The following is a 15,671-nucleotide window of genomic DNA, read 5'->3' as shown; positions in this document are numbered from 1 at the left end:
GCGTGGCGGACCAGATCCGCTAAGAAAAGCATTGGCGTTTAGCGCTCCAGACTAATTAAACTACAATCCCTGGGCGTGGGACCCAGACATCTGTATTTGTTCAAACTTCCCAGGTGATTCCTGTATGGAGCCAAGAGACCCACTGCTCTGAAGGATGAGCACAGCTCAAAACCCTAGCCTGGAAATGTAGTCTTCCCTCTCTACATAAATTATCTTGCACCCTCTGTCCTAGGCCCTCTTCATTCATCTTCCAGTTGGAGGTCAGAAGGAGCAATACAGAAGTCCTGTCACGGGCATTGTCATCTGGGAGTGGCTGGTAGGGATGACTCATCCCGAAAGACATCAGTCCCCCAGAGAAGGTCTGTCATCATCTCACTATCCTTTACACCCTCCACAAACTGGGATAGCTGTAGTACAGTCGATCAGAAGGGGCCTTCACTCCAGAGTATTCTCTACCTGGCCTTGTTCACTCATCAGGAGGAGCCCTAGAAGGGATATTGGCAACACACACACACACACACACACACACAGAGCTATTAAGATTGTGGCTCCTGCCCTGGCCGGTTTGGCTCAGCAGTTAGAGCGTCGGCCTGCGGTCCAGAGAGACCCAGGTTCGGTTCCCGCTAAGGGCACGTACCTCGGTTGCAGTTTGTCCCCGGCCCTGGTTGGTCATGCGGGTGGCAGCCACTCGATGTTTCTCTCTCTCTTCCTCTCTCTCCCTCCCACTCTGTCTGAACAAAAAATGGAAAAAATGTCCTCGGGTGAGGATAAAAAAAAAAAAAGATTGTGGCTCCTTTGCTTCATCATAAGACTTTGCATCACAGATTTCATTCAAAGAGAATTTATTACTCATTATACAAAGGGCCTTCCCTTTAAAATAGATAAATAAATGGCTTCTTCCGGAAGAAATGGTTGGATCCTACATCTAGGAAGACTTGTACTCATGAATGTACCCATGAAACATCAATCTCGCCCATGGTGAGCACAGGCGACAGCCATCAGCCGGTGGTTTCAGCTCTGCTACGTCCCGGGAAGCCACAGGATCCTCTTCTGAGATGCCTGGAGAACCTCTCTGGGGAGAGATTTGAAACTACTTTTCTTTTGGCTATTCTGCATTTGTGGGTGGCAGGGGAAGGGGGGATGTGGTACGTGTGCATGTATTTCCCAGTGGGAAGAGAAGGGTGGCCAGATGAAGGGTGAGGAATTTATATATAATCCGAAACACATTTATATATTCCATCAAATGATAGACAGATAACACCGGATAAAGCTCCGTGTGACTGGGACCTAGCAGCCTCGGCATCCCCTGGGAACTTATTGGAAATGCGGGTCCTCATTCTCTTTCCAAGATCTACTGAATCCAAATCTGCATTTTAACAGGATGCCAAGTTGATTCCTGTGCGTGTTTGAGTTTGGTGGAGAGTCTGGGTGGGAGAGGCTGTCTAGGTTTGAACTCTGGCTGCCCTGCTTACTAGTGACATCATCTATGTGTGGCTTAACATCTCAGGCCTCTGTTCGGTGTACATGGCATCTCAGTAGTATCTAGCTCACAGGGATGTAGGAGATTAACTGAGTTCACATATATCCGGTGCTTTAAAAATGGCTGGTTCCCAATAAGTTCTGGCTTTAATGATGAGGCTGGCAGACAGTCACAGAACTGACCCATGACTATGCAAGTCTCCATGTGACATGGACGTCTTCTCCATGATAAAGGTTTGAGTTCCATAAAATGTCTTTGTCCATCATGTGACACTAATCAGCATTCTGTTTGCTTGCAAAAGGAACCCTTGGTTTAAATAGCTTTGTTCCTCTTGTCTTTTTCCAGAGAGAATTTCCCATTCCTGAACAGTTCAAGACAGCATGGGATGGATCCAAGTTGGTCACTGAACCTGCAGAAATTATGGGCTAATCTCCAGAGAGACCAGACCCCCTGATCTGAATCTCCCAATAATAATTTTAAAAAGCAACATTAAAAACCTAGAAGTTGCAGTAGCTCCTACTGCTTTAGCTGTGGCTTCCAACAATTCTGTTACAGAAACAGCATCATTTCTGGCATGCCTTCATGGGGATTTTGAAATATTTAACATTTCTTCATGATTTGCCTTTGTGTGTGATTTGAGTTCTACATGATAACTTGTGAGCATTATGCATTTAAAGGGAAAAAAAGAATTCTCTTCCCCTTATATCACTAACACAGTAGCTGATAGGTAAAAATACTGCATGGTTCACTTTTGCAATAATGTTTAATTGCTAGTTGGAAAATAAAAACGTTGAGAATCTAAGATGTACATTTTTACCTTCTAGACAATTTCAATATGAGGTATAGTAGTAAGCTCGGAAAAATCCGCCTTTTTTTTTTTCTTATTTTTACCACATGTTCACCTTTATCAGTGTGGATACACCATCATCATGAACACATATTTCAACCCATGTTTTTACAGAACAAAAGAAAATGCCGTACAAAGGACCACATCCAGTTTCTTAGTCCTTGGATGACCTGTATTCTTTACAGTTACTAAAAACCAAAAGTAAATTCTAATTATTTATGTTAAATATTTCCACCTTGTCAGTTGGGAAACTTTTACTTTTCTGCATAAAGATTTTTATGCCAAAAAAATTGGTGGGAGGAAGCTGATTTAGTACCTCACAATTTTGCTCTAAGATCAAGCTCAGTTTTAATTTTCCAGTTTTGCACCTGTTAAATATCAGATGCCTCATAAGTGATGTCTTTAATGTTTTATTATAGACCACTTTCTTCCTTTCCACTTGCCAGACTTGCTAACCAGTCTCAGAAAGGAACATGAAAAAGCCATAAATGTATTACTTCTTCCAGAACCCAAGGAATTGTTTGTTGGTTTGGCTTGCTGCTCCCATTCTGTAGCACTGATAGTACATGCTTTTTCAACATAGTATGATACTTCTTTGTATCGTTTTAGTGCATAGTGCTGAAAATCTGCAACTTCTTGGATCACGTGTAATGAATTATAGTATAATGCTTGCAGACCCAATACAAGCATATATATTGTGCCTATTACAGCCTTTGGAATATATTATTTCCGTTTTTTAAAAATATCTTCTATATCCATATAGAATTAAAATCACTAATGCTCATGTACCAAGGTTTTGCAATAAAAGTTTTGTCCAAATGAATAAAGTTGTGGCTTTAGTAAATATCTTTTTTCCAACTGTAAACTTATTCTGCAATAAAGTACGGTTCTAATTGTTTAATTGCTGAGATGAATTCTGGGTGTTCAAGTTCTTTTTGTCTGCTTGGCTTTGCCTCTTGCTCTCTGTCAGATTCAGGAAAGACAGCCGAGTCCTTCTGGTTGACTTGGAGAATGTGTCCAGCATCTTCCCGAGGGATGGCTTCTCCAAGGCAGAGATCACATAAAGCCATTTGTAGTTGGAATAGTCAGTCAGAAATTCTGGAATTGTTTTTATAATTCAAGGTCTCTTCACTGAGAAAAATCCCCCCATAGATCTTAGTTCATGTAAACATCTCAGCTTATAAATTTCACTTATAAGTATGATGTAGTATTACACTATATATTTTTAATGTATAATATAAATAACTTTTATAATAAATCTATAAATAAACTTCTGGAGGAAAAATGTAACTGGAGAGGAAAAAAAAAAAAACTCTAAAAAGGATGTGCTACATACCCATCATATAGTTATACTCTTATAATGAAAAATAAGTCCAGTCAGAATTCTTAGACTGTGCACTGGGAGGAGGGGCGGGGTGAGACTGGGACATTGCCTTTCCCAGGCCCCTGCAGACGCTGGGCTCCTGGGTCTCCTCCACATCTTCAGGGTTGGGGTGTCCTGCCAGCTCAGCAACCCATGATGAGGAAAATGAAGGCAGGAGCAGAAAGGAGGGGGATGCTCCATCTCCTGCCCTGGAGACAGCCCTGCAGAAACGGCCTGCGGCCGAGGCAAGGCCTTCTGTTAGTGTGCACACGTGCGCTTCTGTGGTCATTCGTGTGCTCCGACGGGACGGCCGCGGCCGGCCGGCCGAACTCAAGCGCCCTGCAGAGGCAGGAGCGGCACCCTTTCCTGCGCAGTGATCTGTGTGTTGTGGCCAAAATCAAACATAACGACAACTTTGAGATGAAAAATAAAATTAAGTGACAGGCGGACAGCAGGCTGTGTGGGTGAAGCGGGAGAAGCAATACCAATGCCGGGAGATGGTTTGTCCTGGGCTGGCCCACGGCGGACGGTGCGGCCACTTTCAGTTCCCCAGAACGGCAGGACAGATGGCTCTCTCCCTTCAGAGACACCCCAGTCTGGAGTCAGAGAAGGACTGTCTCAAGAGCATTGCCCTCAACATCTTCACCAAGGACACTGGGAATCGTGCCTGTTCTAAAACCATAACAAGGAAGTCAGACACAGTGAATGAAGTGATCAACATGTGACGACCGGCGCTGGGGATCACTGGCTCTGAGCGAGAGATCACCAGCGATGAGTCCTTCTGGCAAAGAAGAAGCACGTGTCCACTTATTGGGCCTGAAAGTCCCTACGGGATTGAACTGAGCCCTCTGTGAGACACTGCAGCCCTGACACAGGATCCGAGGACTCCCCAGCCCTCCCCACCTCCGAGAGCCCTTGCCCAGGGAGCAGCTGCCCAGCAGGTGCGGTGCCAGTTCACCCTGCCGCCCCGAGGCCTGGCTGCCGCCCAGCAGCTGAGTGACTCAGGTCAGAAGACATTTAAAAGGAGATTATCTAGCCCTGGCTAGTTTGGCTCAATGGTTAGAGCGTTGGCCCACGGACCAGTGAGTCGCAGGTTTAATTCAGGTCAAGGGCACATGCCTCAGTTGCAGTTTGGTCCCCTGCCCTGGTCAGGGTCGTGCAGGAGGCAACCCATCGATGTGCCTCTTTCACGTCAATGTCTCCCCCCCCCCCCCCCCAGGCAGTTTGATCAGAAAGAGCTATGCAGGTCCAGCTGTGGTGAGGTTCTCTCACAAAAAGATGAGGCCTAGCTGGCCGGTGTGGCTCAGTGCATTGAGCATCATCCCATGGACTCAGAGGTCCCAGTTTGATACCCGGTCAGGGCACATGCTCAGGTTGCAGGCTCCATCCCCAGTGGGGGGCGTGCAGGATGTTTCTCTCTCATCGATGTTTCTATCTCTCCCTCTCTTCCTCGCTATCTAAAAAAAAATCAATAAAAAAGATGAGGATCATCTGAAGCAGAATCAGCCCCTCCAGGAAGAGGGTTAGGTGTATCTTAAACAGATATCAAGAAAAACGCCACAGATAAAAATGCTGAGAAGAAAAGCTTGTCTGGTGATGAAGGACATCATGTGAAGCTTCTCCCTAAATCCAAGCCAGAGGTCATTTCTGTGGCATCTGGCAGTCACCTGTCCTCACAGGATCAGCCCAGGAACCAGCCCTTGGATTCAGATGCAGCAGGACACGACCCGCCACACACCTCAGATGCCCTCAGGACTTCAAAGAGGCAGCGGCACTGCTTAGAGCCCGACACTGCTGACCAGCCCTGCAAACTGAGATCGCAGGAGGATATTTTCAAAGAAACAAAATAAAACTAGCTATGGAGCCAATCACTTGCATTGAGAGGAGGATTCTATAAAGCAGCACACGTCTGCACATGGAGAGGCAAAAGCCTATTAATGAGAGTTTGGTTGTGTGGATCACAGTGGACAAGAGTAGTGCCACGAACCAAAACACTAAGGTTTTACCCTCAAGATTAAACATTTGCTTGTCCTCCCCGGGCATTCCCCCATCAGGCTCACCAGTGACTCCCCAGGACTGTGCTTTTTCTCAGATTGCTGAACATTCCGTGTTCACACCCACTGAAACTTCTTCTCCAATAAGATGACATGTTCCGGGCTCAAAGCAAGCAGGAAAAACTTTCTTCTGACTTTGCAGTTGCAGTCTCGTTTCTGGAATGCCCGCTACCTCAGCCGGGCATACCAGCAGCCGCCTGGCTCTTACAAAAAATGGCACCAGAGAGTGTCATTCACAAACACCTTCTGTAATTCTTCACCCCGGCACGTGGTTGAGAAATGGTTCAGCCAGTTTGAAAAACTGGTCCCTCAGAAAGAAAGCAAAGGTGTCCAGATCAGAGGAAAAGGAAAGAACTTCTCTAAAAGAACCCACGGAGCCACCTCCCATGCTTCTGGTGTTCCAGAAGCCAACTCACTGCAAGAGAAACAGAACTACTTACCCCTGAGGGCAACTGAAGGACCTGGAGTGGTGCAGACAGCCCGGCGTGTGTTCTTGTCCCAGCCAAGACTTAGAGAGACACAGCAGCTCTCCACACAGCCTAGTGGAAGACAACTCAAGCTTCGTGTGAAATCACACGAGGAAAGAGGGAACGCGGGCAGGGCTCTCCTGGTACCCTGCCTTGTGCGGGATCCTCACCCGGCTCTGACGGGGGATGATGTGTCCAGCCCAGGCTCAGGGCCTACGCTAGTTAGTGATTGATGTTGGGGACAAACATTCAGCCAAAATCGTTTAACCACGGGAATCTGATGTCTACAAGAACAGAAGCTGGGCTAATAATGACATCAAGACAATAATTACTATGATTTTTTTTTTTTTTTCGTATAAAATACCTGGGACAGGAGCATAAAGATAATCATTGCTAATACTTAGGACAACAAAGTGATTCTTTTTATTGAGACCATTTGGCAAAATGTTTAGACCAAAAAGTTGCATCACCTAAATGTTGGGGAGGCTTTTCCTTATCAGAGCGTGGAATTGGTCCTGTCTCTCTGCTCGTATCCTGACGACAGAGAGACAGGATGTTGCCTGTCAGGACTTTTCCATCACTGGATTTGTGTTTTCTCATCTCCAGAAATTTTTGCATATGTTTGTTTGTTCCAAATGATTCATGGCTTACAGATAGTTTATGTCCCATAAGTTTATTTCATATTCATGGACATTTCCTCTCTCTCGCTGTGAAGGTTACACTGATACATAGCCTGGATTATTGCTTTGCCAGCAGTGTGAAGGGCTAGAGCAAGGAATGGCTAGGCACCTTCCTTCATTTAATTAATAAAATGTTGCTTAGAACCCACTGGGTCTCTCTCCCTCTTTTTTTTTTTTTTTTTTTTGGTACGTGCCCTTAGCGGGAACCGAAGCTGGGACTCTCTGGTCCGCAGGTTGACGCTCCAACCGCTGAGCCAAACCAGTCAGGGCCCGTTGGGTCTCTCTAGTCCACCATCAGATAGACCTTTCTCCCACAAACTAGCTTATTCCGAATTATTTTTCCCAGACATCAGGGAACTTTCATGTCAAATGTTCCTTCCCTGTTGTCCTAAATGTTGCAGTTTTAAGTCATAGGGGAAAAAGGTAATGTTTTCTGTAAGATGTAAGAAGTTTGTTTTTATGATTAGCTACTGGTGCTACCTACCTGTAGGGTACATGGCCCTGTTTGCCGTAGGCATTGTGATTAGCTTTCAGGACTCTGGGTCCAAAGAACTCCTTCCTGCCGCTGGCCGCCTCAGTCACAGATGTGAAGTAGGTTGCGCCTTGTAACCAGCCACTCCTACAGTTACACTCCTGAGTGTCCATGTGCATCTTGGTGGTGCCTAAAGGCCACAGGGATTTCCTTACCCTCAGGGTGATACTGCTGTCGGAACTGCAAGTTGCGAATAAAGCTCTACAGCTTGTAGTGGAAGAAGTGTCTTCTGTCCTTCACAAAATAATAGTTCCAGCCTTTTCCCCAACATGTTGATGAGTACAATGTCACCCACCCAATCTGAAGCACAGAAGAAAATAGATGTTGAGGTTCTTAACCATTTCTACACTCTATGTTCCCTTAGATACTCCTATAACAGTTAATGTGGATAGTTTGCTAATGTTGTTGTCAAGTATTGTATTGTATGGTGTAAAGAAAATGTCATTTTATTATACTCTGTTCATCTATATAATATATTAGACTGATGCTCTATCTAAAATGCTTTGAATTGTATAATATAGCTTGACAAATTTTACTACCATATGTTATGTAATAAATGTGTATTTTTGTACTTGCAGAAGCTGCTATGGACTTTTAAAGTTGTTTGGTTTTCAAGACACTGATAAGAGATATGTATGAAGTGTATACTGTCTATTAAATAAAATACCATTCTCCAGAGTGAAGGAGAGAAAAAAGAAAGAAAGAAAGAAAGAAAGAAAGAAAGAAAGAAAGAAAGAAAGAAATCCATACTTAGCAGAATTGCATGTCGTGTAAATTTACAAAAGATCAAAACTAAAATAAGTGTCAGTAAAAAAAATTAAGTGTAAGGATCTCCTGTATCTATTTACTTTGTCATATTCAAAGTATTATTTATAGGATCAAAATGATAAAAAATATTAATAATCCAAAGGAGACTTTGTTGTCTTAAAAGCCTTTTCCTTGGTAATACTGACTCCATTAGATACAACCTGCTTCTTATGATCGCCTCTTTCACAGCAAGACCCTTACAGTGAGTAGTTGGCACTAACCACTTCTTATCTATGGAAACTCTTTCTAGAACTGGTAAGAAATACATGTAGTTTTAGTCATTGACTCTTTCATTCATTAAAAATGTCTACTTCAACTTCCTAGAATCTAGATTAGTTTATCTAAGAAATCCCCTCACTTTAAAGGTGAAAAACTAAGGTCCAGTGACATTAGACATTTGAAATTTCGCATTAGACATTAGATGAGCAACCAGTTAGAGGTAAAACAAGGACTAGAACACACACACACACACACACACACACACGCACACACCTTCTTATAACTACTGTAATTTGGCTTCTAATCTAACTACATTTCTGAAACTCTCCAAAGTCATTTAGTCCAGTGGCTTTATCTTATTCCTCATCCATCGAGATTCTTAACGTTGCCCTTTTCTTATTAAACTTCCTTTGACTTTGATACACAATAATCTCCTCTGGCTTCTGTCTTCTATTTTTTCCCCCTCTCCAATGCTCATTTGTCTCCCTTAACTTCACCTATCACCTCTATGAAGATGACTCCCAAATTCCACCCCCAAACACAAGTCCATCTTCCCAATTCTTAACTCCAAGTGTCCACAGAGTATTCTTGCCTGTCCCAACTTGATTCAACATGGCTAAAAATTAATACACATTTCCCACACATCCAGGTTTTCCTCATCTACCTGTCTAGTTAGTCAATTCTCATCACAGGGTTAAAACCAGCCGTTTCCTGTGATAAGAAGCACAGAAGGAGAACCAGATCTGGAAGAGATCCATGGCTCAGTCTCGAACATGTTTAACTCAGGGCATCTTTGTGTTATCCAATCGGAAATTAAAAGCTGGAAGTTAGATATGGGTCTGGAGTCTTTTCCTTTGTCTCTGATACCAAATCCTTGGGAATTATTTCATAAGCTCAATATTCCAAAAATGACTTTAAACATGTTAATTTAAGAAGAATTATTTTAAATTATTTGCACTTTCTGCATCACTTCAGATACAGATGCCATTTTTTTTATCCTCACCCCGAGGACATTTTTGCATTTATCTTCAGACAGAACGGGAGGTAGAGAAGGAGGAAGAGAGAGAAAGAAACATCGATGTGAGTGACACATCAAGTGATTGCCACCCACACAACCCCAGCCACGGGGGTAGGGGGTAGGGGGCAGGGACAAACTGCAACCAAGGTACGTGCCCCTAGTGGGTACCGAACCTGGGTCTCTCAGGACTGCGAGCCGACGCTCTAACCGCTGAACCAAATTGGCCAGGGCCAGATGCCATTTTAAGGACTTAATTGTTTCAGCGGAGACAAGCTGATGTAATAGTCTTTTGGAGTCTTCTTTGCAAGTTTAACAATTTTGGTGTTTCTGTACATGATGAAGTTTATACCTGTGCTGCAAGGGGAAAGTAAGCCAGTTCAAATGAACCAGTGACAATTCATCCAGATTTCTCCAAATGGTTTTGGTTCCTCTACTGTTTGCTTAATAAATTGACAGAGAATATGCAACTAACGAAGGGTAATGTTTGTCTATTGGTAGAGAATTTTTTCCAGCTTTCCCTCCCGTACAATGTGTAATTTTTTTATTTTTTTATTGTTCAGATAGAGTGGAAGGGAGAGAGAGAGAGAGAGAGAAACATCAACATGAAAGGGACACATCAAGTAGCTGCCACCCGCACAACCCAACCAGGGCCAGGGACAAACTGCAACCAAGGTACGTGCCCTTAGCGGGAACCAAACCCCGGTCTCTCTAGACCACAGGCCAACGCGCTAACCGCTGAACCAAACCGGCCAGGGCCAACGTGTCATTTTATATCTAAAGATACTTTTGTCTAAAACTACAACTTTGACTATTTGAGTTTTAAATCCACTTTATTTGAAAACCTTGCTTTTTAGCACCATCATAGTAAAAAAAAAAAAGATATTACTTACCGATATGAAGATCCAGATGAAAGAAATGCATCATTGACCACACTTATTAAACAATGATGTGAATTTTTAAATTCCATTCACCAATATCATAAAGGTTTTTTTCATTAAAATTCAGTTAGTAATTTCCCATTATATCAATAATTCATCTTAGAAACTAATCAGAAGGTATTCATTTAAATTTTTTATTTTTAATAATAACTCCATGACCTCATTTCCACTCATAAACCAATAAACTTACAAGGAAAAGTCTTCCCATGAACATAACAGTTCTATAAATTTTTTGGAAGGAGTGAGATTAGTTCGGGAAGACTTTTTTCCTGCTCCTTGTCCCCATGGGCATAATCACAGCCACACATAACAAATGGCACATTCCTAACAGCAAGCAGCTAATGACAAACGTCCTGCTGATACTACAACACTCCTGCGTCAGGCATTCTTCTTCAATTTAAAAACTATGGAGAAGATGTAAGAGGCAGGCTGATGCAGACTGTCAGCTCAGGGGAGTGATGGCCTTCTGCAATCAAGCGTGATAAAAATCTATGCTCCTTCATGGATACTTAAAGACATTGTCCTGAAGTATTACTAAAAGATGGATAGAGGTCCAGAGAAATATTTTATGAGAGCCATCTATGATATGTATCTTTAAAAACAGGATATACATTTATAGTAATATGATATTTAAGGGAGCTGTAAGTTATATGTATTCTCCTTATCCTGAGATAGAGGAAAGTTGGCTGAAATAACCAGGAATTTCCTCCACCACTAAAAATCTCACTTCTTTAGCTCTGACTATAATGATTAATTGAAAGAGAGATTTTGATATGTATCTGACTGATTTAAGCAAAAGGAAATAAATTACATAGGCTTATTGAAAAAGAAATAGTATTTGAAAACCTAAGTTATGCAAATTGCCTGTCCAAATGTACTAAGTGGTCAGCACTTTCCTATATGCTCAATCACCACTGATATGCAGGTGTTTGAGGAATAGAGAAGGAGTATTGTCATGTAAGCCCATTCAGTGGCTGTGGAATTCAGATAGTGATGTCTCGTTATTAACAACTAAAATCTGGCTCTCTACAGTTCTCCAAATGTTCTCTCATTTGTTAGCATCTATAATAATTATGCAGCAATATGGTTTACATTTTGCAGGCTGCTTCTACCAATAGGCTAGACAACGATTTTCTCAAATTAAATTAATTCCATACTCCAGTTTTCAACCACTGAGCCACACTGGCAGGGCTGGTTTCCATTCTCGATCTGCCACTAACCAGAAGTGCGTCCATTTGACAAATACCTGTGATACGTTTAAAACCATGTAAGTCTTTAAAAATAAGATCAGCCCTGCCTGTTTTGCTCAGTGGTTAGAGCATTGGCCCATGGACCAGAGAGTCCCGGGTTCGGTTCCCGCTAAGGGCATGTACCTCGATTGCAGTTTGTCCCCGGCCCCAGTTGGGGTCACATGGGTGGCAACCAGTCAATGTTTCTCTCTCACATCGATGTTTCTCTTTCTCTCTCTTCCCCCCTCTCTCCCTCTCACTCTATCTGAAGATAAATGCAAAAAAAAAAAAAATGTCCTTGGGTGAGGATAAAACTAAATAAATAAGATCAATATGTTGAAATTTTTTTCAATTAAGATTAAACAAATATAGAACAAAACTGCCTGTGACAGTCACTAGCTGTCCATCAAAATCTATTTTTTTTTCCTAGTCGAATACATTTCCCAGCCTCCCTTGTAGTCCAATGGCCATGTGACCAGATTTTCCTTAAAAGAATATGAGTATTAAGTATTATAAATCCCACTTCAGAATTCAGTCTATTAAGAGATTATGCATTTTTCATGTTCCCTTTCCTTTCCACCAGCTAGGTCCTGGACACGACAATCAGCCTCAATCATGCAGATGACAACATGCTCTGGTTTCAAGAATAACAAGTTAGCCTGGTCCCTGGGTCACAATATGGAAGACAGTCACTCACTGAACCTGCCCTGGGTAGTTACAGGAGGAATCAATTTATATTGTGCTTATTCTATTGCATGTTTGGATTTACTTGTCAGAGAAGTTTAGCCTTCTGAAACTCATATGCCACCTAAGGGACCCTCTGATTTACTGGTCTACCCACCAGAAATAGCTTCCACAAATTTGGAAAGATGTACAAATACATTCAATAAAATGAGCATGTATCAGAAAAAGAGTAGGAACATTTCTATTAAAATGTAAGTCAATTAAAAGAACTATTTAGTTTTCATATAAAAATTTAGAAACATTTGATGGAAGGCAGTTTAGTAGAGTGGCTGAGAGAATGTGCTTTATCACCTACTGGCTGCATAATTTGGGGGAGAAAATCACTTAAATTCTCTGCACTTCAGTTTGTTCATTCCTAATATAGAGAGAGTGATTATAGTACTTAGTCATTGGGCTGTTTTCAGGACTCAGTTAATCAATATATATATAGCACATTGAAAGGTTAAATAAGTACTAGTTACTATTATTGTTATCATTATAATGTAGAGAAAAAGATGGAAAGATATACTTTAAAATGACAACAATAACTATTTTTGGATTATAGGGTTAGAGAAAAAATATTTGCCCTTAATTCTTTACTGTTTTCATTTGTCAGAATAAGCATTACAGCATTTGATTATTAAAATTCCCATAATTTTTTCTGATCACAATGATCATTATCCAATAATTTTTAAAACACATTCAAAAAAAGATAATTACCTTTTAGTTCATCAATTCATTTTTGTCTGCTTTAGATTATAAATTTCTATTTTAAAAGGGTACACATGAAGAAAACATTTTATAATAAACATGAAAAATATAATCCAAAAGGAACAAAAAAAGTGGTAAAGCTATTTGCCAGTATGATTGCTTAAAACCTAGTGATATCAATTGAACAAATTAAACAAATTTTAAACACTTCTATGTGATTGGTACAAAGAGTTATAGTCTCTGTCTTGAGGGAAAATATAAGTTGGATAATTCTTTAGAGACCTTAAATTTTATTTTTAATTTATAAATAATTATAATAAATAAACACATACTTTCTAAAACACTGGAAAAGAAAAACCAAAAAAGCAGTTATATACCAAAGTACAGAAAATAAAGGGAAGAATGAGATAGAAAAAAAAAATGGAGCAAGAAGAAAAGACCAAACATATTATAAAAATAGGTATAAATGTGACAAGTTTTACCATGAGAATACAGAACCTCAATTCAATGAGTATATACTTTTATCTGAATACTTTTACCATGAATAAGGGGGATACTGTACACTGTTTTTTAAAGCCCCATTTTCACTTTCGTGGTTTCAGTTACCCACAGTCAACGGTGGTACAAAAGTATTAAATGGAAAAATGACAGAAATAAACAATTCGTAATTTTTAAGTTGCATATCATTCGGAGTAGCATGATGAAATCCACTATGTTTATCACTCTCCTGTCCTGCTCAGGATGTGAACATACTCTGCACTGAACATACAATGCAATAGGATATTTTGAAAGAGAGAGAGAGAAACCACCTTCACATAACTTTTATTGTTACAGTTTATTGTTATAATTGTTCCTTTTACTAATAGTTATTATTGCTAATCTCTTACTGTGCCTAATTTATAAATTAAACTTAATCATAGGTATGTGTTATAAGATAAATCATAGTATATATACAGCTTGGTAGTATCTGTGGTTTCAGACATCCACGGGGGGTCTTGGACTGTATCCCCATGAATAAGGGGGATACTGTACACTGTTTTTTAAAGCTCCATCTAAACAAAGCATCATAAAATGTTAGAACTAAAAAGATGGGCAAAGGGATATTAAATGAATGCAAACAATAAGGAAGTGGGAGTCACAACATTAATCATATATAATACTGTAAAATTCAAAGTAAATATATTAAATAGAAAATTAAAGTTTATTTTATTTTACAGTGATGAATACAATTCACACTGAAGATACAATTCTCAGAAATCCTTATGTGTCTGTATTAGTTCTGTTGCCACATTACCACAAACTTAGTTTAAAACAATACCCATTTGTTAGCCCCTAGTTTCTGCAGTCAGAAGTCTGGGCAGGATGTAATTGAGTGCTCTGGTCAGGGTCACCCAAGACCGAAATCAAATCAAATGAGAATGGAGCTTCATTCTCATCTAGAGCTCATCTAGGCTTGGGGTGTCTTCCAAACTCATTCTGGTTATTAGCAGAATTCAGTTCCTCAAAGTGGTAGGAGTGAGGTCTCTGTTTTCTTGCTGGATGTTGGCTGGGGATCACTCTCAGCTTCTAGAAGCCACCCTCAAGTCCTTGCCTCGTAGCCCCTTCCACAGGCAAATCACAACACGGCTATTTCTAGCATGAGGTTCTTGCTCACTTCCAATCTCTCTGACCTCTTCTACATCTGACCTTTGAACACTCTTTTAAAGTGCTCATCTGGCCCTCGCCGGTTTGGCCCAAAGCCTGAAGGGTCTCAGGTTCGATTCACAGGTTTGATTCCAGGGGCACATACCTGGATTGCAGGTTCATGCAGGAGGTAACCAATTAATGTGTCTTTCTCACATTGATGTTTCTCTCGCTCTCTCTCCCTCCCTTCCTCCCTTCCACTCTATCTAAAAGTCAATGGGAAAAATATCCTCGGGTGAGGATTAAAAATAAATAAATAAAGTGCTCACCTGATTTGGTCAGGCCCACTCAGGATAATCTATCTTTTGAGTAATTTAAAGTGATTAACTAGCCCTGGCCGGTTTGGCTCAGCGGTTAGAGTGTCGGCCTGCGGTCGGGAGAGACCCGGGTTCGGTTCCCGCTAAGGGCACGTACTTCGGTTGCAGTTTGGCCCTGGTTGGTCATGCGGGTGGCAGCCACTCGATGTGTCCCTTTCACGTCGATGTTTCTCTCTCTCTCTCTCTCTCTCTTCCTCTCTCTCCCTCCCACTCTATCTGTAAAAAAAAATGGAAAAATGTCCTCGGGTGAGGATTAAAAAAAAAAAAAGAAGAAAAGAAATATTTAAAAAATAAAAAAAAATAAAGTGATTAACTGGGTACCTTAATTATCTCTGCAAAATTTCTCACCTTTGCCATATAATGTAATTTAATCATGGGGTAATAACCCGTCATATTCATAAATCTCACACTCAACAGCATGTAGATCAGAAATTTTGGAGACCATTTTAAAATTCTGACTGCCACTGTGTTAAATTGTTTTTCATGAAAATACATTAAGTAATACTCTTAAAATATAAAAAGATGAGTTTTAAAAAATATAATAGTATACTCTAACATGTATTTCTGTCTTGGACAGATTGAGTAGGCAAAATATTCTCGACT

General features: G+C 40.9%; 1 protein-coding gene and 1 pseudogene across 2 annotated transcripts in view; both read left to right on the top strand.

Moving 5' to 3' along the window:
* The window catches only part of CAP2 (cyclase associated actin cytoskeleton regulatory protein 2), a 145,623-nt gene extending 142,395 nt beyond the window's left edge, over positions 1-3,228 (top strand). For both annotated transcript variants that reach the window (XM_036255980.1, XM_036255979.1), the window contains exon 13: positions 1,826-3,228. In XM_036255980.1, coding sequence (XP_036111873.1) covers positions 1,826-1,909 — 84 coding nt within the window. In that variant the 3' untranslated portion in view covers positions 1,910-3,228. The remainder of the gene's footprint in view (positions 1-1,825) is intronic.
* Positions 3,229-3,846: 618 nt separating this feature from the next.
* Positions 3,847-6,444, top strand: LOC118626240 (annotated as a pseudogene).
* The last annotated feature ends 9,227 nt before the right edge of the window (positions 6,445-15,671 follow it).

Source organism: Molossus molossus, unplaced genomic scaffold (assembly GCF_014108415.1).
Source record: "Molossus molossus isolate mMolMol1 unplaced genomic scaffold, mMolMol1.p scaffold_m16_p_12, whole genome shotgun sequence".
Classification (NCBI taxonomy): domain Eukaryota; kingdom Metazoa; phylum Chordata; class Mammalia; order Chiroptera; family Molossidae; genus Molossus; species Molossus molossus.
This window is presented reverse-complemented; position numbering and strand designations above follow the sequence as displayed.